The sequence below is a fragment of the Oncorhynchus tshawytscha genome, linkage group LG08 (genome assembly GCF_018296145.1).
Source record: "Oncorhynchus tshawytscha isolate Ot180627B linkage group LG08, Otsh_v2.0, whole genome shotgun sequence".
NCBI lineage: Eukaryota > Metazoa > Chordata > Actinopteri > Salmoniformes > Salmonidae > Oncorhynchus > Oncorhynchus tshawytscha.
Genome location: NC_056436.1, coordinates 89,082,133 through 89,107,633, shown reverse-complemented (window position 1 = coordinate 89,107,633; position 25,501 = coordinate 89,082,133). Strand labels below are relative to the sequence as shown.

At 44.3% G+C, this 25,501-nt stretch overlaps 1 protein-coding gene across 1 annotated transcript in view; it reads right to left on the bottom strand.

The window, feature by feature from the left end:
* LOC112238407 (vascular endothelial growth factor receptor 3-like) overlaps positions 1–25,501 on the bottom strand; it is a 192,023-nt gene that overhangs the window by 35,094 nt on the left and 131,428 nt on the right. The window contains exons 11-15 of the mRNA XM_042326337.1: positions 16,430–16,565; positions 11,966–12,074; positions 11,622–11,752; positions 7,989–8,217; positions 1,870–2,016 (exon numbers count right to left, since the gene is read on the bottom strand). Of these exons, the coding sequence (XP_042182271.1) occupies positions 1,870–2,016; positions 7,989–8,217; positions 11,622–11,752; positions 11,966–12,074; positions 16,430–16,565 (752 nt within the window). The remainder of the gene's footprint in view (positions 1–1,869; positions 2,017–7,988; positions 8,218–11,621; positions 11,753–11,965; positions 12,075–16,429; positions 16,566–25,501) is intronic.

Sequence of the window (25,501 nt, the reverse complement as noted above, 5' to 3'; positions counted from 1 at the left end):
TAAAGGTGATCTGGTCTACCTGGTTAAATAAAGGTGATCTGGTCTACCTGGTTAAATAAAGGTGATCTGATCTACCTGGTTAAATAAAGGTGATCTGATCTACCTGGTTAAATAAAGGTGATCTGATCTACCTGGTTAAATAAAGGTGATCTGGTCTACCTGGTTAAATAAAGGTGATCTGGTCTACCTGGTTAAATAAAGGTGATCTGATCTACCTGGTTAAATAAAGGTGATCTGGTCTACCTGGTTAAATAAAGGTGATCTGGTCTACCTGGTTAAATAAAGGTGATCTGGTCTACCTGGTTAAATAAAGGTGATCTGGTCTACCTGGTTAAATAAAGGTGATCTGGTCTACCTGGTTAAATAAAGGTGATCTGGTCTACCTGGTTAAATAAAGGTGATCTGATCTACCTGGTTAAATAAAGGTGATCTGGTCTACCTGGTTAAATAAAGGTGATTTGGTCTACCTGGTTAAATAAAGGTGATCTGGTCTACCTGGTTAAATAAAGGTGATCTGGTCTACCTGGTTAAATAAAGGTGATCTGATCCACCTGGTTAAATAAAGGTGATCTGGTCTACCTGGTTAAATAAAGGTGATCTGGTCTACCTGGTTAAATAAATGTGATCTGGTCCACCTGCTTAAATAAAGGATATCTGGTCCACCTGGTTAAATAAAGGTGATCTGGTCAACCTGGTTAAATAAAGGTGATCTGGTCTACCTGGTTAAATAAAGGTGATCTGATCTACCTGGTTAAATAAAGGTGATCTGGTCTACCTGGTTAAATAAAGGTGATCTGGTCTACCTGGTTAAATAAAGGTGATCTGGTCTACCTGGTTAAATAAAGGTGATCTGGTCTACCTGGTTAAATAAAGGTGATCTGGTCTACCTGGTTAAATAAAGGTGATCTGGTCTACCTGGTTAAATAAAGGTGATCAGGTCTACCTGGTTAAATAAAGGTGATCTGATCTACCTGGTTAAATAAAGGTGATCTGATCTACCTGGTTAAATAAAGGTGATCTGATCTACCTGGTTAAATAAAGGTGATCTGGTCTACCTGGTTAAATAAAGGTGATCTGGTCTACCTGGTTAAATAAAGGTGATGGGGTCTACCTGGTTAAATAAAGGTGATGGGGTCTACCTGGTTAAATAAAGGTGATCTGGTCTACCTGGTTAAATAAAGGTGATCTGGTCTACCTGGTTAAATAAAGGTGATCTGGTCTACCTGGTTAAATAAAGGTGATCTGGTCTACCTGGTTAAATAAAGGTGATCTGGTCTACCTGGTTAAATAAAGGTGATCTGGTCTACCTGGTTAAATAAAGGTGATCTGATCTACCTGGTTAAATAAAGGTGACCTGGTCTACCTGGTTAAATAAAGGTGATCTGGTCTACCTGGTTAAATAAAGGTGATCTGGTCTACCTGGTTAAATAAAGGTGATCTGGTCTACCTGGTTAAATAAAGGTGATCTGGTCTACCTGGTTAAATAAAGGTGATCTGGTCTACCTGGTTAAATAAAGGTGATCTGGTCTACCTGGTTAAATAAAGGTGATCTGGTCTACCTGGTTAAATAAAGGTGATCTGGTCTACCTGGTTAAATAAAGGTGATCTGGTCTACCTGGTTAAATAAAGGTGATCTGGTCTACCTGGTTAAATAAAGGTGATCTGATCTACCTGGTTAAATAAAGGTGATCTGGTCTACCTGGTTAAATAAAGGTGATCTGGTCTACCTGGTTAAATAAAGGTGATCTGATCTACCTGGTTAAATAAAAAACAACATAAAATCAAAATGCTCTGACTAAACACGTGTGTGTGTGTGTGTGTGTGTGTGTGTGTGTGTGTGTGTGTGTGTGTGTGTGTGTGTGTACCTACCTGACATTTGGTGCAGGGGCTGGTTGTCTTTGAACCAGGAGAGGTGTGGTGAAGGAGTTCCCATTACATCACACTCCATCAGGAGAGACTCACTGATGTTCACTGTCTGATTGGTCGGGTTGTGTCTGTACCAGGGGGCTTCTAGAGCTGAAGGGGATAGAATGATAGGAGAGAGAGAAAGAGAGAAGAGGAGAGGAGGGGAGAGGAGAGAGAGAGAGGAGAGAGGGGGGGAGAGAGAGAGGAGAGAGAGAGAGGAGAGAGGAGAGGAGGAGGAGAGGAGAGAGAGAGAGAGGAGAGGAGAGAGAGAGAGAGGAGAGAGAGGAGAGGAGAGGAGAGGAGAGGAGAGGAGAGGAGAGGAGAGGAGAGGAGAGGAGAGGAGAGGAGAGGAGAGGAGAGGAGAGGAGAGGAGAGAGGAGAGGAGAGGAGAGGAGAGGGAGAGGAGAGGAGAGGAGAGGAGAGGGAGAGGAGAGGAAAGGGAGAGAGAGGAGAGGAAAGGAGAGAGAGAGAGGAGAGAGAAGAGAGGAGAGGAAAGGAGAGGAGAGGAGAGAGGAGAGGAAGGAGAGAGAGGAAAGAGAGGAGAGAGAGAGAGAGAGAGAGGAAAGGAGAGAGAGGAGAGGAGAGGAGGAGAGAGAGAGGAGAGGAAGGAGAGGAGAGGAGAGGAGAGGAGGAGAGAGGAGAGGAGAGAGAGAGAGAGAGGAGGAGGAGAAAGGAGAGAGAGAGAGAGGAGAGGAGAGGAAAGGAGAGAGGAGGAGAGGAGGAGAAAGGAGAGAGAGAGGAGAGAGAGGAGAAGAGAGAGAGGAGAGGAAAGGAGAGGAAAGGAGAGGAGAGAGAGAGAGGAGAGAGAGAGGAGGAGAGGAGAGGAGAGGAGAGGGAGGAGAGTAAAGGAAAGGAGAGGAGAGAGGAGAGGAGAGGAGAGGAGAGGAGGAGAGGAGAGAGAGAGAGAGGAGAGAGAGAGAGAGGAGAGGAGAGGAAAGGAGAGGAGAGGAGAGGAGAGGAGAGGAGGAGAGAGGAAAGGAGAGAGAGAGGAGAGGAGAGAGGAGAAGAGAGGAGAGGAGAGGAAAGGAGAGAGAGTAGAGGAAAGGAAAGGAGAGGAGAGAGAGAGGAGAGAGGAAAGGAGAGAGAGAGAGGAGAGGAGAGGAGAGGAGAGAAATAGTTCATTCCAAATTGACTGAAGGGCAAAGAGACGAATCAGCAGGAGGGGGGTGGAGAAATAAAGGTGTCAGGACATGAAGCATTAGTGTGGGAATTAGGGACTATTCTATATTTAATCCCTTCCTCTGAGGGATTAGTCTATATTTAATCCCTTCCTCTGAGGGACTAGTCTATATAGTCCCTCACTAACATGGCTAACTGGACTAACATGGCTAACTGGAGAGACGCAATCCGAAGCGGTGCAGCCAGCGGGTTTCTCCACGCATCGCGCCGACAGAAACGAACATCTTTCTGGTAAGAAGAGGGGCGGGGGCGTATGCCTTATGGCTAACGTGACATGGTGTGATGAAAGAAACATACAGGAACTCAAATCCTTCTGTTCACCTGATTTAGAATTCCTCACAATCAAATGTAGGCCGCATTATCTACCAAGAGAATTCTCTTCGATTATAATCACAGCCGTATATATCCCCCCAAGCAGACACATCGATGGCTCTGAACGAACTTTATTTAACTCTCTGCAAACTGGAAACGATTTATCCGGAGGCTGCATTCATTGTAGCTGGGGATTTTAACAAGGCTAATCTGAAAACAAGACTCCCTAAATTTTATCAGCATATCGATTGCGCAACCAGGGGTGGAAAGACCCTGGATCATTGTTACTCTAACTTCCGCGACGCATATAAGGCCCTGCCCCGCCCCTTTCGGAAAAGCTGACCACGACTCCATTTTGTTGATCCCTGCCTACAGACAGAAACTAAAACAAGAAGCTCCCACGCTGAGGTCTGTCCAACGCTGGTCCGACCAAGCTGACTCCACACTCCAAGACTGCTTCCATCACGTGGACTGGGAGATGTTTCGTATTGCGTCAGACAACAACATTGACGAATACGCTGATTCGGTGTGCGAGTTCATTAGAACGTGCGTTGAAGATGTCGTTCCCATAGCAACGATTAAAACATTCCCTAACCAGAAACCGTGGATTGATGGCAGCATTCGTGTGGAACTGAAGGCGCGAACCACTGCTTTTAATCAGGGCAAGGTGTCTGGTAACATGACTGAATACAAACAGTGCAGCTATTCCTCCGCAAGGCTATCAAACAAGCTAAGCGCCAGTACAGAGACAAAGTAGAATCTCAATTCAACGGCTCAGACACAAGAGGCATGTGGCAGGGTCTACAGTCAATCACGGACTACAGGAAGAAACCCAGCCCAGTCACGGACCAGGATGTCTTGCTCCCAGGCAGACTAAATAACTTTTTGCCCGCTTTGAGGACAATACAGTGCCACTGACACGGCCTGCAACGAAAACATGCAGTCTCTCCTTCACTGCAGCCGAAGTGAGTAAGACATTTAAACGTGTTAACCCTCGCAAGGCTGCAGGCCCAGACGGCATCCCCAGCCGCGCCCTCAGAGCATGCGCAGACCAGCTGGCCGGTGTGTTTACGGACATATTCAACCAATCCCTATACCAGTCTGCTGTTCCCACATGCTTCAAGAGGGCCACCATTGTTCCTGTTCCCAAGAAAGCTAAGGTAACTGAGCTAAACGACTACCGCCCCGTAGCACTCACATCCGTCATCATGAAGTGCTTTGAGAGACTAGTCAAGGACCATATCACCTCCACCCTACCTGACACCCTTGACCCACTCCAATTTGCTTACCGCCCAAATAGGTCCACAGACGATGCAATCTCAACCACACTGCACACTGCCCTAACCCATCTGGACAAGAGGAATACCTATGTGAGAATGCTGTTCATCGACTACAGCTCGGCATTCAACACCATAGTACCCTCCAAGCTCGTCATCAAGCTCGAGACCCTGGGTCTCGACCCCGCCCTGTGCAACTGGGTACTGGACTTCCTGACGGGCCGCCCCCAGGTGGTGAGGGTAGGCAACAACATCTCCTCCCCGCTGATCCTCAACACTGGGGCCCTACAAGGGTGCGTTCTGAGCCCTCTCCTGTACTCCCTGTTCACCCACGACTGCGTGGCCATGCACGCCTCCAACTCAATCATCAAGTTTGCGGACGACACAACAGTGGTAGGCTTGATTACCAACAACGACGAGACGGCCTACAGGGAGGAGGTGAGGGCCCTCGGAGTGTGGTGTCAGGAAAATAACCTCACACTCAACGTCAACAAAACTAAGGAGATGATTGTGGACTTCAGGAAACAGCAGAGGGAACACCCCCCCATCCACATCGATGGGACAGTAGTGGAGAGGGTAGCAAGTTTTAAGTTCCTCGGCATACACATCACAGACAAACTGAATTAGTCCACTCACGCAGACAGCATCGTGAGGAAGGCGCAGTAGCGCCTCTTCAACCTCAGGAGGCTGAAGAAATTCGGCTTGTCACCAAAAGCACTCACAAACTTCTACAGATGCACAATCGAGAGCATCCTGGCGGGCTGTATCACCGCCTGGTATGGCAACTGCACCGCCCTCAACCGTAAGGCTCTCCAGAGGGTAGTGAGGTCTGCACAACGCATCACCGGGGGCAAACTACCTGCCCTCCAGGACACCTACACCACCCGATGCTACAGGAAGGCCATAAAGATCATCAAGGACATCAACCACCCGAGCCACTGCCTGTTCACCCCGCTGTCATCCAGAAGGCGAGGTCAGTACAGGTGCATCAAAGCTGGGACCGAGAGACTGAAAAACAGCTTCTATCTCAAGGCCATCAGACTGTTAAACAGCCACCACTAACATTGAGTGGCTACTGCCAACACACTGTCAATGACACTGACTCTACTCCAGCCACTTTAATCATGGGAATTGATGGGAAATGATGTAAATATATCACTAGCCACTTTAAACAATGCTACCTTATATAATGTTACTTACCCTACATTATTCATCTCATATGCATACGTAGATACTGTACTCTATATCATCGACTGCATCCTTATGTAATACATGTATCACTAGCCACTTTAACTATGCCACTTGGTTTACATGCTCATCTCATATGTATATACTGTACTCGATATCATCTACTGTATCTTGCCTATGCTGCTCTGTACCATCACTCATTCATATATCCTTATGTACATATTCTTTATCCCCTTACACTGTGTATAAGACAGTAGTTTTTTTGGAATTGTTAGTTAGATTACTTGTTCGTTATTACTGCATTGTCGGAACTAGAAGCACAAGCATTTCGCTACACTCGCATTAACATCTGCTAACCATGTCTATGTGACAAATCAAATTTGATTTGATTTGATTTGATATTTAATCCCTTCCTCTGAGGGACTAGTCTATATTTAATCCCTTCCTCTGAGGGATTAGTCTATATTTAATCCCTTCCTCTGAGGGACTAGTCTATATTTAATCCCTTCCTCTGAGGGATTAGTCTATATTTAATCCCTTCCTCTGAGGGACTAGTCTATATTTAATCCATTCCTCTGAGGGACTAGTCTATATTTATTCCCTTCCTCTGAGGGACTAGTCTATATTTAATCCCTTCCTCTGAGGGACTAGTCTATATTTAATCCCTTCCTCTGAGGGAATAGTCTATATTTAATCCCTTCCTCTGAGGGATTAGTCTATATTTAATCTATTCCTCTGAGGGACTAGTCTATATTTAATCTCTTCCTCTGAGGGATTAGTCTATATTTAATCCCTTCCTCTGAGGGATTAGTCTATATTTAATCTATTCCTCTGAGGGAGTATTCTATATTTAATCTATTCCTCTGAGGGACTAGTCTATATTTAATCTATTCCTCTGAGGGACTATTCTATATTTAATCCCTTCCTCTGAGGGATTAGTCTAAATTTAATCCCTTCCTCTGAGGGATTAGTCTATATTTAATCCCTTCCTCTGAGGGATTAGTCTATATTTAATCCCTTCCTCTGAGGGATTAGTCTATATTTAATCTATTCCTCTGAGGGACTATTCTATATTTAATCCCTTCCTCTGAGGGACTAGTCTATATTTAATTTCTTCCTCTGAGTGACTAGTCTATATTTAATCTATTCCTCTCTGAGGGACTAGTCTATATTTAATCCCTTCCTCTGAGGGATTAGTCTATATTTAATCTATTCCTCTGAGGGAGTATTCTATATTTAATCTATTCCTCTGAGGGACTAGTCTATATTTAATCTATTCCTCTGAGGGACTATTCTATATTTAATCCCTTCCTCTGAGGGATTAGTCTAAATTTAATCCCTTCCTCTGAGGGATTAGTCTATATTTAATCCCTTCCTCTGAGGGACTAGTCTATATTTAATTTCTTCCTCTGAGTGACTAGTCTATATTTAATCTATTCCTCTGAGGGACTAGTCTATATTTAATCCCTTCCTCTGAGCGATTAGTCTATATTTAATTTCTTCCTCTGAGTGACTAGTCTATATTTAATCCCTTCCTCTGAGGGACTAGTCTATATTTAATCCCTTCCTCTGAGGGACTAGTCTATATTTAATCTATTCCTCTGAGGGACTAGTCTATATTTAATCCCTTCCTCTGAGGGACTAGTCTATATTTAATTTCTTCCTCTGAGTGACTAGTCTATATTTAATTTCTTCCTCTGAGTGACTAGTCTATATTTAATTTCTTCCTCTGAGGGACTAGTCTATATTTAATTTCTTCCTCTGAGTGACTAGTCTATATTTAATCTATTCCTCTGAGGGACTAGTCTATATTTAATCCCTTCCTCTGAGGGACTAGTCTATATTTAATTTCTTCCTCTGAGTGACTAGTCTATATTTAATCTATTCCTCTGAGGGACTAGTCTATATTTAATCCCTTCCTCTGAGCGATTAGTCTATATTTAATTTCTTCCTCTGAGTGACTAGTCTATATTTAATCCCTTCCTCTGAGGGACCCTTTCCAAAAGGTTCTCCCTTAAACCAAGAAGGGCTCTATCTAGGATCCATAGAGCGTTCTCCTATGGGGACAGTTGAAGAACCCTTTTTTCTAAGAGTGTAGACGTCCCTGTGTTTGTCTCTCCCTCTCACCTTTAACCGATATGTATTTGCGTAGACAGTGTTTCTCTCGGCTCCTCCTATTCTGAACCTCACAGACATAGTTCCCTTCATCCTGTAGTGTGATGCTAGCTATAGTCATCTCCAGGACCCAGCTGTTAGACTGCTCCTGATAGGTCAGTTGTCCATCTAGGCGGTCAGCGTACAGGTGGACACTACGACAGTCCAGCTCCAGGGGTTTACCACGCTCATCCTGCAGCGCCTGGAGAGAGAGAGAGAGAGAGACACTAAACAAACAACAACACGAAGAATTATCTATCCAAAATGGAGATGTTTGGGTAAACCACTTCTCCAATCTTTTTGGCTCTATAACAAAGAATAAAGAGCAAAAACATATACATGATCAAATACAGATCTTAGAATCAACTATTAAAGACTACCAGAACCCACTGGATTCTCCAATTACATTGAATGAGTTACAGGACAAAATAAAAACCCTCCAACCCAAAAAGGCCTGTGGTGTTGATGGTATCCTCAATGAAATGATCACATATACAGACAACAAATTCCAATTGGCTATACTAAAACTCTTTAACATCATCCTTAGCTCTGGCATCTTCCCCAGTATTTGGAACCAAGGACTGATCACCCCAAAAGTGGAGACAAATTTGACCCCAATAACTACCGTGGAATATGCGTCAACAGTAACCTTGGGAAAATCCTCTGCATTATCATTAACAGCAGACTCGTACATTTCCTCAATGAAAACAATGTACTGAGCAAATGTCAAATTGGCTTTTTACCAAATTACCATACAACAGACCATGTATTCACCCTGCACACCCTAATTGACAACCAAACAAACCAAAACAAAGGCAAAGTCTTCTCATGCTTTGTTGATTTCAAAAAAGCCTTCGACTCAATTTGGCATGAGGGTCTGCTATACAAACTGATGGAAAGTGGTGTTGGGGGTAAAACATACGACATTATAAAATCCATGTACACAAACAACAAGTGTGCGGTTAAAATTGGCAAAAAACACACATTTCTTCACACAGGGTCGTGGGGTTAGACAGGGATGCAGCTTAAGCCCCACCCTCTTCAACATATATATCAACGAACTGGCGCGGGCACTAGAGAAGTCTGCAGCACCCGGCCTCACCCTACTAGAATCCGAAGTCAAATGTCTGCTGTTTGCTGATGATCTGGTACTTCTGTCACCAACCAAGGAGGGCCTACAGCAGCACCTAGATCTTATGCACAGATTCTGCCAGACCTGGGCCCTGACAGTAAATCTCAGTAAGACCAAATTAATGGTGTTCCAAAAAAGGTCCAGTCACCAGGACCACAAATACAAATTCCATCTAGACACTGTTGCCCTAGAGCACACAAAAAACTATACATACCTTGGCCTAAACATCAGCGCCACAGGTAACTTCCACAAAGCTGTGAACGATCTGAGAGACAAGGCAAGAAGGGCATTCTATGCCATCAAAAGGAACATAAATTTCAACATACCAATTAGGATCTGGCTAAAAATACTTGAATCAGTCATAGTGCCCATTGCCCTTTATGGTTGTGAGGTCTGGGGTCCGCTCACCAACCAAGACTTCACAAAATGGGAGAAACACCAAATTGAGACTCTGCACACAGAATTCTGCAAAAATATCCTCCGTGTACAACGTAGAACACCAAATAATGCATGCAGAGCAGAATTAGGCCGATACCCACTAATTATCAAAATCCAGAAAAGAGCTGTTAAATTCTATAACCACCTAAAAGGAAGCGATTCCCAAACCTTCCACAACAAAGCCATCACCTACAGAGAGATGAACCTGGAGAAGAGTCCCCTAAGCAAGCTGGTCCTGGGGCTCTGTTCACAAACACACCCTACAGAGTCCCAGGACAGCAGCACAATTAGACCCAACCAAATCATGAGAAAACAAAAAGATAACTACTTGACACATTGGAAAGAATTAACAAAAAAACAGAGCAAACTAGAATGCTATTTGGCCCTAAACAGAGAGTACACAGCGGCAGAATACCTGACCACTGTGACTGACCCAAAATTAAGGAAAGCTTTGACTATGTACAGACTCAGTGAGCATAGCCTTGCTATTGAGAAAGGCCGCCGTAGGCAGACATGGCTCTCAAGAGAAGACAGGCTATGTGCTCACTGCCCACAAAATGAGGTGGAAACTGAGCTGCACTTCCTAACCTCCTGCCCAATGTATGACCATATTAGAGAGACATATTTCCCTCAGATTACACAGATCCACAAAGAATTCGAAAACAAATCCAATTTTGAAAAACTCCCATATCTACTGGGTGAAATACCACAGTGTGCCATCAAAGCAGCAAGATTTGTGACCTGTTGCCACGAGAAAAGGGCAACCAGTGAAGAACACGCACCATTGTAAATACAACCCATATCTATGCTTATTTATTTTATCTTGTGTCCTTTACCATTTGTACATTGTTAAAACACTGTATATATATATATAATATGACATTTGTAATGTCTTTATTGTTTTGAAACTTCTGTATGTGTGATGTCTACTGTTAATTTTTATTGTTTATTTCACTTTATATATTATCTACCTCACTTGCTTTGGCAATGTTAACACATGTTTCCCATGCCAATAAAGCCCTTGAATTGAATTGAATTGAATTGAATTGAGAGAGAGAGAGAGAGAGAGAGAGAGAGAGAGGATGGATAAGGGAGGGATAAGTCAGGTGAGCTGTTACCTGGGGGTTCAATCTGTACCAGGTGAGCTGTTACCTGTGGTTCCAGTCTATACCAGGTGAGCTGTTACCTGTGGGTCCAGTCTGTACCAGGTGAGCTGTTACCTGCGGGTCCAGTCTGTACCAGGTGAGCTGTTACCTGTGGGTCCAGTCTGTACCAGGTGAGCTGTTACCTGCGGGTTCAATCTGTACCAGGTGAGCTGTTACCTGTGGGTCCAGTCTGTACCAGGTGAGCTGTTACCTGTGGGTCCAGTCTGTACCAGGTGAGCTGTTACCTGCGGGTCCAGTCTGTACCAGGTGAGCTGTTACCTGCGGGTCCAGTCTGTACCAGGTGAGCTGTTACCTGCGGGTCCAGTCTGTACCAGGTGAGCTGTTACCTGCGGGTCCAGTCTGTACCAGGTGAGCTGTTACCTGCGGGTCCAGTCTGTACCAGGTGAGCTGTTACCTGCGGGTCCAGTCTGTACCAGGTGAGCTGTTACCTGCGGGTCCAGTCTGTACCAGGTGAGCTGTTACCTGTGGGTCCAGTCTGTACCAGGTGAGCTGTTACCTGGGGGTTCAATCTGTACCAGGTGAGCTGTTACCTGCGGGTCCAGTCTGTACCAGGTGAGCTGTTACCTGCGGGTCCAGTCTGTACCAGGTGAGCTGTTACCTGCGGGTCCAGTCTGTACCAGGTGAGCTGTTACCTGTGGGTCCAGTCTGTACCAGGTGAGCTGTTACCTGGGGGTCCAGTCTGTACCAGGTGAGCGGTTACCTGCGGGTCCAGTCTGTACCAGGTGAGCTGTTACCTGCGGGTCCAGTCTGTACCAGGTGAGCTGTTACCTGTGGGTCCAGTCTGTACCAGGTGAGCTGATACCTGTGGGTCCAGTCTGTACCAGGTGAGCTGTTACCTGCGGGTCCAGTCTGTACCAGGTGAGCTGTTACCTGCGGGTCCAGTCTGTACCAGGTGAGCTGTTCATAGGTGTAGTTGTCAGCGATGCAGCTTAGCGACACTTCCTCCTGCTCCAGAGGTTCCTCAGACGGACCCAGCTCTACACTGAACCCTTCTGGGATAGCTGGAGGAGGGAGGGAGGGGATTAGATTATTTTGTTTATGATTTCGAGGGCTCTATGGTTCAAAATGTTTTTATAGTTGTTGTATTACTACACAAACTATTACCACTACTATTACAACATGGCAGATCTATTTATTAATGTATATATACTGCATATTACTGTATAATACTTTGTATGCTAAACCAAGAGAAGGAAATAAGTTGAAATACTCACTGGTCACATAGAAGTATATCAGCTTCTGGTCTTTACCCACTTTGTTGTTAGCAGAACATTTATACATGACTGATACACTGGCGTTCTGGATCACCAGTCTGCTGACTATCTAGAGAGGAGAGGAGAGGAGGGAGGGGGGGAGAGGAGAAGGAGGGAGGTAGGGAGGGAGGAGGGGAGAGGAGAGGAGAGGAGGGAGGGAGGGAGAAGAGGAGCGGAGAGGGAGAGGAGGGAGGGAGGGATGAGAGAGGAGAGGAGAGGAGAGAGGGAGGGAGGGAGGGAGGGAGGGAGGGAGGGAGGGAGGGAGGGAGGGAGGGAGGGAGGGAGGGAGAAGAGAAGAGAAAAGAAGAGAAGAGAAGAGAAGAGAAGAGAAGAGAAGAGAAGAGAAGAGAAGAGAGAGGGGAGAGTGGGAGGGAGGGAGGGAGGGGAGGAGAGAAGAGAGATGGGAGGGTGGGAGGGAGGGAGGGAGGGAGGGAGGGAGGGAGGGAGGAAGAGAAGAGAAGAGAGAGGGAGGGTGGGAGGGAGGGAGGGAGAGAGAGAGAAGAGAAGAGAGATGGGAGGGTGGGAGGGAGGGAGGAAGAGAAGAGAGAGAGAGAGGGGGAGGGATGGGAGGGAGGGAGGGAGGGAGGGAGGGAGGGAGGGAGGGAGGGAGGGAGGGAGGGAGGGAGGGAGGGAGGGAGGGAGGGAGGGAGGGAGGGAGGGAGGGAGGGAGGGAGGAGAAGAGAAGGAGGGATGGGGGTATAAACATATTATCGTTCTGCATCACCAGCCTGCTGACTATCTAGAGAGGAAGACAGGATTCAATCAACATGGCTTCCATACTAAATAAATCTGCTCTTACATTGAAAATGCTGAAGACAGAAGGGAGATGGGTTATAAATGTGTTATTATGCGTTGAAGTGTTTTTTACTAGACAACTGACTGGGTCTTTGAACCCTGACCTGGAATCCACACTCAATCCACGAGTATCTACTCTGACTCTGGTTGTCCTGTTTGTCCTGGTTGTCCTGGCTGTCCTGGTTGTCCTGACTGTCCTGGTTGTCCTGACTGTCCTGACTGTCCTGACTGTCCTGACTGTCCTGGTTGTCCTGGTTGTCCTGGCTGTCCTGGTTGTTTCCATGCTACTCTGACTCTGGTTGTCCTGGTTGTTCTGGTTGTCCTGGCTGTCCTGGTTGTCCTGGCTGTCCTGGTTGTCCTGGCTGTCCTGGTTGTCCTGGCTGTCCTGGTTGTTTCCATGCTACTCTGACTCTGGTTGTCCTGGTTGTCCTGGTTGATTCCATGCTACTCTGACTCTGGTTGTCCTGGCTGTTTCCATACTACTCTGGCTCTTGTTGTCCTGGTTGTCCTGGTTGATTCCATGCTACTCTGGCTCTTGTTGTCCTGGTTGGCCTGGTTGTTTCCATGCTACTCTGGCTCTGGTTGTCCTGGTTGATTCCATGCTACTCTGGCTCTGGTTGTCCTGGTTATCCTGGTTGTCCTGGCTGTCCTGATTGATTCCATGCTACTCTGGCTCTGGTTGTCCTGGTTGTCCTGGCTGTCCTGGTTGTCCTGGTTGATTCCATGCTACTCTGGCTCTGGTTGTCCTGGTTGATTCCATGCTACTCTGGCTCTTGTTGTCCTGGTTGTCCTGGTTGATTCCATGCTACTCTGTCTCTTATTGTCCTGGTTGTCTGCATGCTACTCTGTCTCTTATTGTCTTGGTTGTCCTGGTTGTTTGCATGCTACTCTGTCTCTTATTGTCCTGGTTGTCCTGGTTGTTTCCATGCTACTCTGTCTCTTGTTGTCCTGGTTGTCCTGGTTGATTCCATGCTACTCTGTCTCTTGTTGTCCTGGTTGTCCTGGTTGATTCCATGCTACTCTGTCTCTTATTGTCCTGGTTGTTTGCATGCTACTCTGTCTCTTATTGTCCTGGTTGTTTGCATGCTACTCTGTCTCTTATTGTCCTGGTTGTCCTGGTTGTTTCCATGCTACTCTGTCTCTTATTGTCCTGGTTGTCCTGGTTGTTTCCATGCTACTCTGTCTCTTATTGTCCTGGTGTGGCTGTGTTCTGCTGGTTGATGAGAACACGGTCTATAGAAGTTGACGTGACTCAAACCTTTCCGCTGCCACGCCTGCCACTCCCTCACAACAGGAACTGACCTCACAGGTGTGACCCACAACAGGAACTGACCTCACAGGTGTGACCCACAACAGGAACTGACCTCACAGGTGTGACCCACAACAGGACATTTGCTGTGTGTGCATTTGTATTGTGTGTGTTTGTGTGTGTGTGTGTGAGTGTCCGTTCGGCTGTGTGTGTGTGTGTGTATATGTGTGTGTTTATGTGTGTGTATGCGTGCGTGCGTGCGTGCGTGTGTGTGTGTGTTTATTCTCATTTTCCTCAGGAAGTGTGCTCAGGAAGAGGGTTCAAAATATTTCTGGTGTGGAAACGGAACACTTGCCCTCTCTTCTCTCTGATTGACAAATACTGTTGTATTCAATACAGTTCACTATTAGGGACACTAGGTGAAAACGCTCCAGTTCACTATTAGGGACACTAGGTGAAAACGCTCCAGTTCAGGGTTAGGGGACACTGGGTAAAACGCTCCAGTTCAGGGTTAGGGGACACTGGGTGAAACGCTCCAGTTCAGGGTTAGGGGACACTGGGTAAAACGCTCCAGTTCAGGGTTAGGGGACACTGGGTAAAACGCTCCAGTTCAGGGTTAAGGGACACTGGGTAAAACGCTAAGGGACACAGTTCAGGGTTAAGGGACACTGGGTAAAACGCTCCAGTTCAGGGTTAAGGGACACTGGGTAAAACGCTCCAGTTCAGGGTTAAGGGACACTGTAAAACGCTCCAGTTCAAAGGGACACTGGGTAAAACGCTCCAGTTCAGGGTTAAGGGACACTGGGTAAAACGCTCCAGTTCAGGGTTAAGGGACACTGGGTGAAACACGCTCCAGTTCAGGGTTAAGGGACACTGGGTGAAAACGCTCCAGTTCAGGGTTAGGGGACACTGGGTGAAAACGCTCCAGTTCAGGGTTAAGGGACACTGGGTGAAAACGCTCCAGTTCAGGGTTAAGGGACACTGGGTAAAACGCTCCAGTTCAGGGTTAGGGGACACTGGGTGAAAACGCTCCAGTTCAGGGTTAGGGGACACTGGGTAAAAACGCTCCAGTTCAGGGTTAAGGGACACTGGGTAAAACGCTCCAGTTCAGGGTTAGGGGACACTGGGTGAAAACGCTCCAGTTCAGGGTTAAGGGGACACTGGGTAAAACGCTCCAGTTCAGGGTTAAGGGACACTGGGTAAAACGCTCCAGTTCAGGGTTAAGGGACACTGGGTAAAACGCTCCAGTTCAGGGTTAAGGGACACTGGGTCAGGGTTAGGGGACAAAACGCTCCAGTTCAGGGTTAAGGGACACTGGGTAAAACGCTCCAGTTCAGGGTTAAGGGACACTGGGTAAAACGCTCCAGTTCAGGGTTCCAGTTCAGGGTTAAGGGACACTGGGTAAAACGCTCCAGTTCAGGGTTAGGGACACTGGGTGAAAACGCTCCAGTTCAGGGTTAAGGGACACTGGGTAAAACGCTCCAGTTCAGGGTTAAGGGACACTGGGTAAAACGCTCCAGTTCAGGGTTAGGGGACACTGGGTGAAAACGCTCCAGTTCAGGGTTAGGGGACACTGGGTAAAACGCTCCAGTTCAGGGTTAAGGGACACTGGGTAAAACGCTCCAGTTCAGGGTTAAGGGACACTGGGCGTCTATCTTCCTGTTCTATCTCTGAGATACTAAAGCTTTACTAAATCAGCAATCTATGATTGTAAATTGGTGTACAATTCAGTTTAAAACTGCAAGTAACCTAAATAAATCTATTACTTACAAAAATTCTAATTGTAAACTTGATCAAAATGATATCAAATCAAATGTATTTATAAAGCCCTTCTTACATCAGCTGATATCTCAAAGTGCTGTACAGAAACACAGCCTACAACCCCAAACAGCAAGCAATGCAGGTGTAGAAGCACGGTGGCTAGGAAAAACTCCATAGAAAGGCCAAAACCTAGGAAGAAACCTAGAGAGGAACCAGGCTATGTGGGGTGGCCAGTCCTCTTCTGGCTGTGCCGGGTGGAGATTATAACAGAACATGGCCAAGATGATAGCCTACAAAAATGTAATAACATGGTCATGATTCAACATTTAGATAACGTTCAGATAGCACTCAGATAACATTCAGATAGCATTCAGATAGCATTCAGATAGCATTCAGATAGCATTCAGATAGCATTCAGATAGCATTCAGATAGCATTCAGATAGCATTCAGATAGCATTCAGATAGCATTCAGATAGCATTCAGATAGCATTCAGATAGCATTCAGATAGCATTCAGAAAGCATTCAGAAAGCATTCAGAAAGCATTCAGAAAGCATTCAGATAACATTCGTAGTATTGTTAAATGGTGTAAACTTTTGTTTTAGGGAGTGAGAACCAACCTTCTGCCTCCCGTCCACGACTTCGACTGACGTCTCGATGTTTTCTATTTTATTAACGGTGTTCTGTGAGTCCAGGTCCTGCCAGTTCTGACAGTCTGAGACGCTGTCGCTACGCCCTTTACGATCCCTCCGACTCCTACAAAACACAAAACACAACAACATAGTCTTTCACCACGGCCCGTAGGCACCCTATCCCCTATATAGTGCACTACTTTAGACCAGGGCTGGCACCCTATTCCCTATATAGTACACTACTTTAGACCAGGGGTGGCACCCTATCCCCTATATAGTGCACTACTTTAGACCAGGGGTGGCACACCATCCCCTATATAGTACACTACTTTAGACCAGGGGTGGCACCCTATTCCCTATATAGTGCACTACTTTAGACCAATGGTGGCACCCTATTCCCTATATAGTGCACTACTTTAGACCAGGGCTGGCACCCTATTCCCTATATAGTACACTACTTTAGACAAGGGGTGGCACCCTATCACCTATAAAGTGCACTACTTTAGGCCAGGGGTGGCATCCTATTCCCTATATATTGTACGTCTATCACCACGTTTATCACCATGTCTATATTTCACCACGTCTATCTATCACCACGTCTATCTATCACCATGTCTATCACCACGTCTATCTATCACCACGTCTATCTATCACCACGTCTATCTATATATCACCACGTCTATCTATCTATCACCACGTCTATCACCACGTCTATCTATCACCACGTCTATCTATCACCACGTCTATCTATCACCACGTCTATCTATCACCACTATCTATCATCTATCTATATCTATCACTATCACGTCTATCTATATCTATCTATCACCACGTTTATCTATATATCACCACGTCTATATATCACCACGTCTATCTATCACCACGTCTATCTATACCCACGTCTATCACCACGTCTATATATCACCACGTCTATCTATCACCACGTCTATCTATCACCATGTCTATCTATCACCACGTCTATAAATCACCACGTCTATCTATACCCACGTCTATCACCACGTCTATATATCACCACGTCTATATATCACCACGTCTATCTATCACCACGTCTATCTATCACCACGTCTATCTATCACCACGTCTATATATCACCACGTCTATCACCACGTCTATCACCACGTCTATCTATCACCACGTCTATCTATCACCACGTCTATCTATCACCACGTCTATCTATCACCACGTCTATCTATCACCACGTCTATCTATCACCACGTCTATCTATCACCACGTCTCTATATCACCACGTCTATATCACCACGTCGATATATCACCACGTCGATATATCACCACATCGATATATCACCACGTCTATCACCACGTCGATATATCACCATGTCTATCTATCACCACGTCTATCTATCACCACGTCTATCTATCACCACGTCTATATATCACCACGTCTATATATCACCACGTCTATCTATCACCACGTCTATCTATCACCACGTCTATCTATCACCACGTCTATCTATCACCACGTCTATATATCACCACGCCTATCACCACGTCTATCACCACATCGATATATCACCACGTCTATCACCATATCACCACGTCTATCTATCACCACATCTATATATCACCACGTCTATCTATCACCACGTCTATTTATCACCACGTCTATATATCACCACATCTGTCTATCACCACGTCTCTATATCACCACATCTATATATCACCACATCTATATATCACCACATCTATATATCACCACATCTATATATCACCATGTCTATCAACATGTCTATATATCACCACGTCTATATATCACCACGTCTATCACCACGTCTATATCACCACGTCTCTATATCACCACGTCTCTATATCACCACGTCTCTATATCACCACGTCTCTATATCACCACGTCTCTATATCACCACGTATATATATCACCACGTCTCTATATCACCATGTCTATCACCATGTCTATCACCACGTCTATATCACCACGTCTATATATCACCACGTCTATATCACCACGTCTCTATATCACCACGTCTATCTATCACCACGTCTATCTATCACCACGTCTCTATATCACCACGTCTATCTATCACCACGTCTATCTATCACCCATGTCTATCACCATGTCTATATATCACCACGTCTATATATCACCACGTCTATATCACCACGTCTATATATCACCATGCCTATATATCACCACGTCTATATATCACCACGTCTATATATCACCACGTCTATATATCACCACGTCTATATATCACCACGTCTATATCACCATGTCTATATATCACCACGTCTATATATCACCACGTCTATCTATCACCACGTCTCTATATCACCACGTCTATCTATCACCACGTCTATCTATCACCATGTCTATCACCACGTCTATCTATCACCACGTCTCTATATCACCACGTCTCTATATCACCACGTCTCTATATCACCACGTCTATATATCACCACGTCTATATATCACCATGTCTATCAACATGTCTATATATCACCACGTCTATATATCACCACGTCTATATCACCACGTCTATATCACCACGTCTCTATATCACCACGTCTCTATATCACCACGTCTCTATATCACCACGTCTCTATATCACCACGTCTCTATATCACCACGTCTCTATATCACCACGTCTCTATATCACCACGTCTCTATATCACCACGTCTCTATATCACCACGTCTATATATCACCACGTCTCTATATCACCATGTCTATCACCATGTCTATATATCACCACGTCTATATATCACCACGTCTCTATATCACCACGTCTATCTATCACCACGTCTATCTATCACCACGTCTCTATATCACCACGTCTATCTATCACCACGTCTATCTATCACCATGTCTATCACCATGTCTATATATCACCACGTCTATATATCACCACGTCTATATCACCACGTCTATATATCACCATGTCTATATATCACCACGTCTATATATCACCACGTCTATATCACCACGTCTATATATCACCACGTCTATATATCACCACGTCTATATCACCATGTCTATATATCACCACGTCTATATATCACCACGTCTATCTATCACCACGTCTCTATATCACCACGTCTATCTATCACCACGTCTATCTATCACCATGTCTATCACCACGTCTATCTATCACCACGTCTCTATATCACCACGTCTCTATATCACCACGTCTATATATCACCACGTCTCTATATCACCATGTCTATCAACATGTCTATATATCACCACGTCTATATATCACCACGTCTATATCACCACGTCTATATCACCACGTCTCTATATCACCACGTCTCTATATCACCACGTCTCTATATCACCACGTCTCTATATCACCACGTCTCTATATCACCACGTCTCTATATCACCACGTCTCTATATCACCACGTCTCTATATCACCACGTCTCTATATCACCATGTCTATATATCACCACGTCTATATATCACCATGTCTATCACCACGTCTATATATCACCACGTCTATATATCACCATGTCTATCACCACGTCTATATCACCACGTCTCTATATCACCATGTCTATCAACATGTCTATATATCACCACGTCTATATATCACCACGTTTCTATCACCACGTCTATATCACCACGTCTCTATATCACCACGTCTCTATATCACCACGTCTCTATATCACCACGTCTCTATATCACCACGTCTCTATATCACCACGTCTCTATATCACCACGTCTCTATATCACCATGTCTATCTATATATCACCACGTCTATATATCACCACGTCTATATCACCACGTCTCTATATTCACCACGTCTATCTATCACCACGTCTATCTATCACCACGTCTCTATATCACCACGTCTATCTATCACCACGTCTATCTATCACCATGTCTATCACCACGTCTATCTATCACCACGTCTCTATATCACCATGTCTATCACCATGTCTATATATCACCACGTCTATATATCACCACGTCTATATCACCACGTCTATATATCACCACGTCTATATATCACCACGTCTCTATATCACCACGTCTATCTATCACCACGTCTATCTATCACCATGTCTATCACCACGTCTATCTATCACCACGTCTATCTATCACCACGTCTCTATATCACCACGTCTCTATATCACCACGTCTATATATCACCACGTCTCTATATCACCATGTCTATCAACATGTCTATATATCACCACGTCTATATCACCACGTCTATATCACCACGTCTATATCACCACGTCTCTATATCACCACGTCTCTATATCACCACGTCTCTATATCACCACGTCGCTATATCACCACGTCTCTATATCACCACGTCTCTATATCACCACGTCTCTATATATATCACCACGTCTATATATCACCATGTCTCTATATCACCATGTCTATCACCATGTCTATATATCACCACGTCTATCTATCACCACGTCTCTATATCACCACGTCTATCTATCACCACGTTTATATATCACCATGTCTATCAACACGTCTATATATCACCACGTCTATCTATCACCACATCTATATGTCACCATGTCTATCACCACGTCCCTATATCACCACGTCTATATATCACCACGTTTATACATCACCACGACTATATATCACCACGTCTATCTATCACCACGTCTATATATCACCATGACTATATATCACCATGTCTATATATCACCACGTCTATATATCACCCCGTCTATATATCACCACGTCTATATCACCCCGTCTATTTATCACCCCGTCTATATATCACCCCGTCTATATATCACCACGTCTATATATCACCACGTCTATATATCACCACGTCTATATATCACCACGTATATATATCACCACATCTGTATATCACCACGTATATATATCACCACGTCTCTGTATCACCACGTCTCTATATCACCACATCTCTATATCACCACGTCTATCACCACATCGATATATCACCACGTCGATATATCACCACATCGACATATCACCACGTCTATCACCACGTCGATATATCACCACGTCTATCTATCACCACGTCTATCTATCACCACGTCTATCTATCACCACGTCTATCTATCACAACGTCTATATATCACAACGTCTATATATCACCACGTCTATATATCACCACGTCTATATATCACCACGTCTATATATCACCACGTCTATATATCACCACGTCTATATATCACCACATCTATATATCACCACGTCTATATATCACCACGTCTATCTATCACCACGTCTATCTATCACCACGTCTATCTATCACCACGTCTATCTATCACCACGTCTATCTATCACCACGTCTATCTATCACCACATCTATATATCACCACGCCTATCACCACATCGATATATCACCACGTCTATCACCATATCACCACGTCTATCTATCACCACGTCTATATATCACCACGTCTATCTATCACCACGTCTATATATCACCACATCTGTCTATCACCACGTCTCTATATCACCACATCTATATATCACCACGTCTATATATCACCACGTCTATATATCACCACATCTATATATCACCACGTCTATATATCACCACGTCTATCTATCACCACATCTATCTATCACCACGTCTATCTATCACCACGTCTATATATCACCACATCTATATATCACCACGTCTATATATCACCACGTCTATATATCACCACGTCTATATATCACCACGTCTATCTATCACCACGTCTATCTATCACCACGTCTATATATCACCATGTCTATATATCACCATGTCTATCAACACGTCTATATATCACCACGTCTATATATCACCACGTCTATCTATCACCACATCTATATGTCACCATGTCTATCACCATGTCCCTATATCACCACGTCTATATATCACCACGTTTATATATCACCACGACTATATATCACCACGTCTATCTATCACCACGACTATATATCACCACGTCTATATATCACCCCGTCTATATATCACCCCGTCTATATCACCACGTCTATATCACCACGTCTATATCACCCCGTCTATTTATCACCACGTCTATATATCACCCCGTCTATATATCACCACGTCTATATATCACCACGTCTATATATCACCACATCTATATATCACCCCATCTATATATCACCACGTATATATATCACCACATCTGTATATCACCACGTATATATCACCACGTCTCTATATCACCACGTCTCTATATCACCACGTCTATCACCACATCGATATATCACCACGTCGATATATCACCACATCGATATATCACCACGTCTATCACCACGTCGATATATCACCACGTCTATCTATCACCACGTCTATCTATCACCACGTCTATCTATCACCACGTCTATCTATCACCACGTCTATATATCACCACGTCTATCTATCACCACGTCTATCTATCACCACGTCTATCTATCACCACGTCTATATATCACCACGTCTATCTATCACCACGTCTATCACCACGTCTATCTATCACCACGTCTATCATCACATCTATATATCACCACGTCTATATATCACCACGTCTATATATCACCATGTCTATCACCACGTCTATATCACCACGTCTCTATATCACCATGTCTATCAACATGTCTATATATCACCACGTCTATATATCACCACGTCTATCACCACGTCTATATCACCACGTCTATATCACCACATCTCTATATCACCACGTCTCTATATCACCACGTCTATCACCACATCTATATATCACCACGTCGATATATCACCACATCGATATATCACCACGTCTATCACCACGTCGATATATCACCATGTCTATCTATCACCACGTCTATATCACCACGTCTCTATATCACCACGTCTATCTATCACCACGTCTATCTATCACCACGTCTCTATATCACCACGTCTATCTATCACCACGTCTATCTATCACCATGTCTATCACCACGTCTATCTATCACCACGTCTATCTATCACCACGTCTATATATCACCACGTCTATATATCACCACGTCTATATATCACCACGTCTATATCACCACGTCTATCACCACGTCTATCTATCACCACGTCTATCTATCACCACGTCTATCTATCACCACGTCTATCTATCACCACGTCTATCTATCACCACGTCTATCTATCTATCACTATCACGTCTATATATCACCACGCCTATCACCACGTCTATCACCACATCGATATATCACCACGTCTATCACCATATCACCACGTCTATCTATCACCACGTCTATCTATCACCACGTCTATTTATCACCACGTCTCTATATCACCACATCTGTCTATCACCACGTCTCTATATCACCACATCTATATATCACCACATCTATATATCACCACATCTATATATCACCACATCTATATATCACCACGTCTATATATCACCATGTCTATCTATCAACATGTCTATATATCACCACGTCTATATATCACCACGTCTATCACCACGTCTATATCACCACGTCTATATCACCACGTCTCTATATCACCACGTCTCTATATCACCACGTCTCTATATCACCACGTCTCTATATCACCACGTCTCTATATCACCACGTCTATATATCACCACGTCTCTATATCACCATGTCTATCACCACGTCTATCTATCACCACGTCTCTATATCACCACGTCTATATCACCACGTCTCTATATCACCACGTCTATCTATCACCACGTCTATCTATCACCACGTCTCTATATCACCACGTCTATCTATCACCACGTCTATCTATCACCATGTCTATCACCATGTCTATATATCACCACGTCTATATATCACCACGTCTATATCACCACGTCTATATATCACCACGTCTATATATCACCACGTCTATATATCACCACGTATATCACCACGTCTATATATCACCACGTCTATATATCACCACGTCTATATATCACCACGTCTATCTATCACCACGTCTATCTATCACCACGTCTATATATCACCACGTCTATATATCACCACGTCTATCTATCACCACGTCTCTATATCACCACGTCTATCTATCACCACGTCTATCTATCACCATGTCTATCACCACGTCTATCTATCACCACGTCTCTATATCACCACGTCTCTATATCACCACGTCTCTATATCACCACGTCTATATATCACCACGTCTATATATCACCATGTCTATATATCAACATGTCTATATATCACCACGTCTATATATCACCACGTCTATATATCACCACGTCTATATCACCACGTCTCTATATCACCACGTCTCTATATCACCACGTCTCTATATCACCACGTCTCTATATCACCGTCTCGTCTCTATATCACCACGTCTCTATATCACCACGTCTCTATATCACCACGTCTATATATCACCACGTCTATATATCACCACGTCTATATATCACCACGTCTATATATCACCACGTCTATATATCACCATGTCTATCACCACGTCTATATATCACCACGTCTATATATCACCATGTCTATCACCACGTCTATATCACCACGTCTCTATATCACCGTCTGTCTATCAACATGTCTATATATCACCACGTCTATATATCACCATATCACCACGTCTATATCACCACGTCTATATCACCACGTCTATATATCACCACGTCTCTATATCACCACGTCTCTATATCACCACGTCTCTATATCACCACGTCTCTATATCACCACGTCTATATATCACCACGTCTATATATCACCACGTATATATATATCACCACGTCTATATATCACCACGTCTATATCACCACGTCTCTATATCACCACGTCTATATCACCACGTCTCTATATCACCACGTCTCTATATCACCACGTCTCTATATCACCACGTCTCTATATCACCATGTCTATCACCATGTCTATATATCACCACGTCTATATATCACCACGTCTATATCACCACGTCTCTATATCACCACGTCTATCTATCACCACGTCTATCTATCACCACGTCTCTATATCACCACGTCTATCTATCACCACGTCTATCTATCACCATGTCTATCACCACGTCTATCTATCACCACGTCTCTATATCACCATGTCTATCACCATGTCTATATATCACCACGTCTATATATCA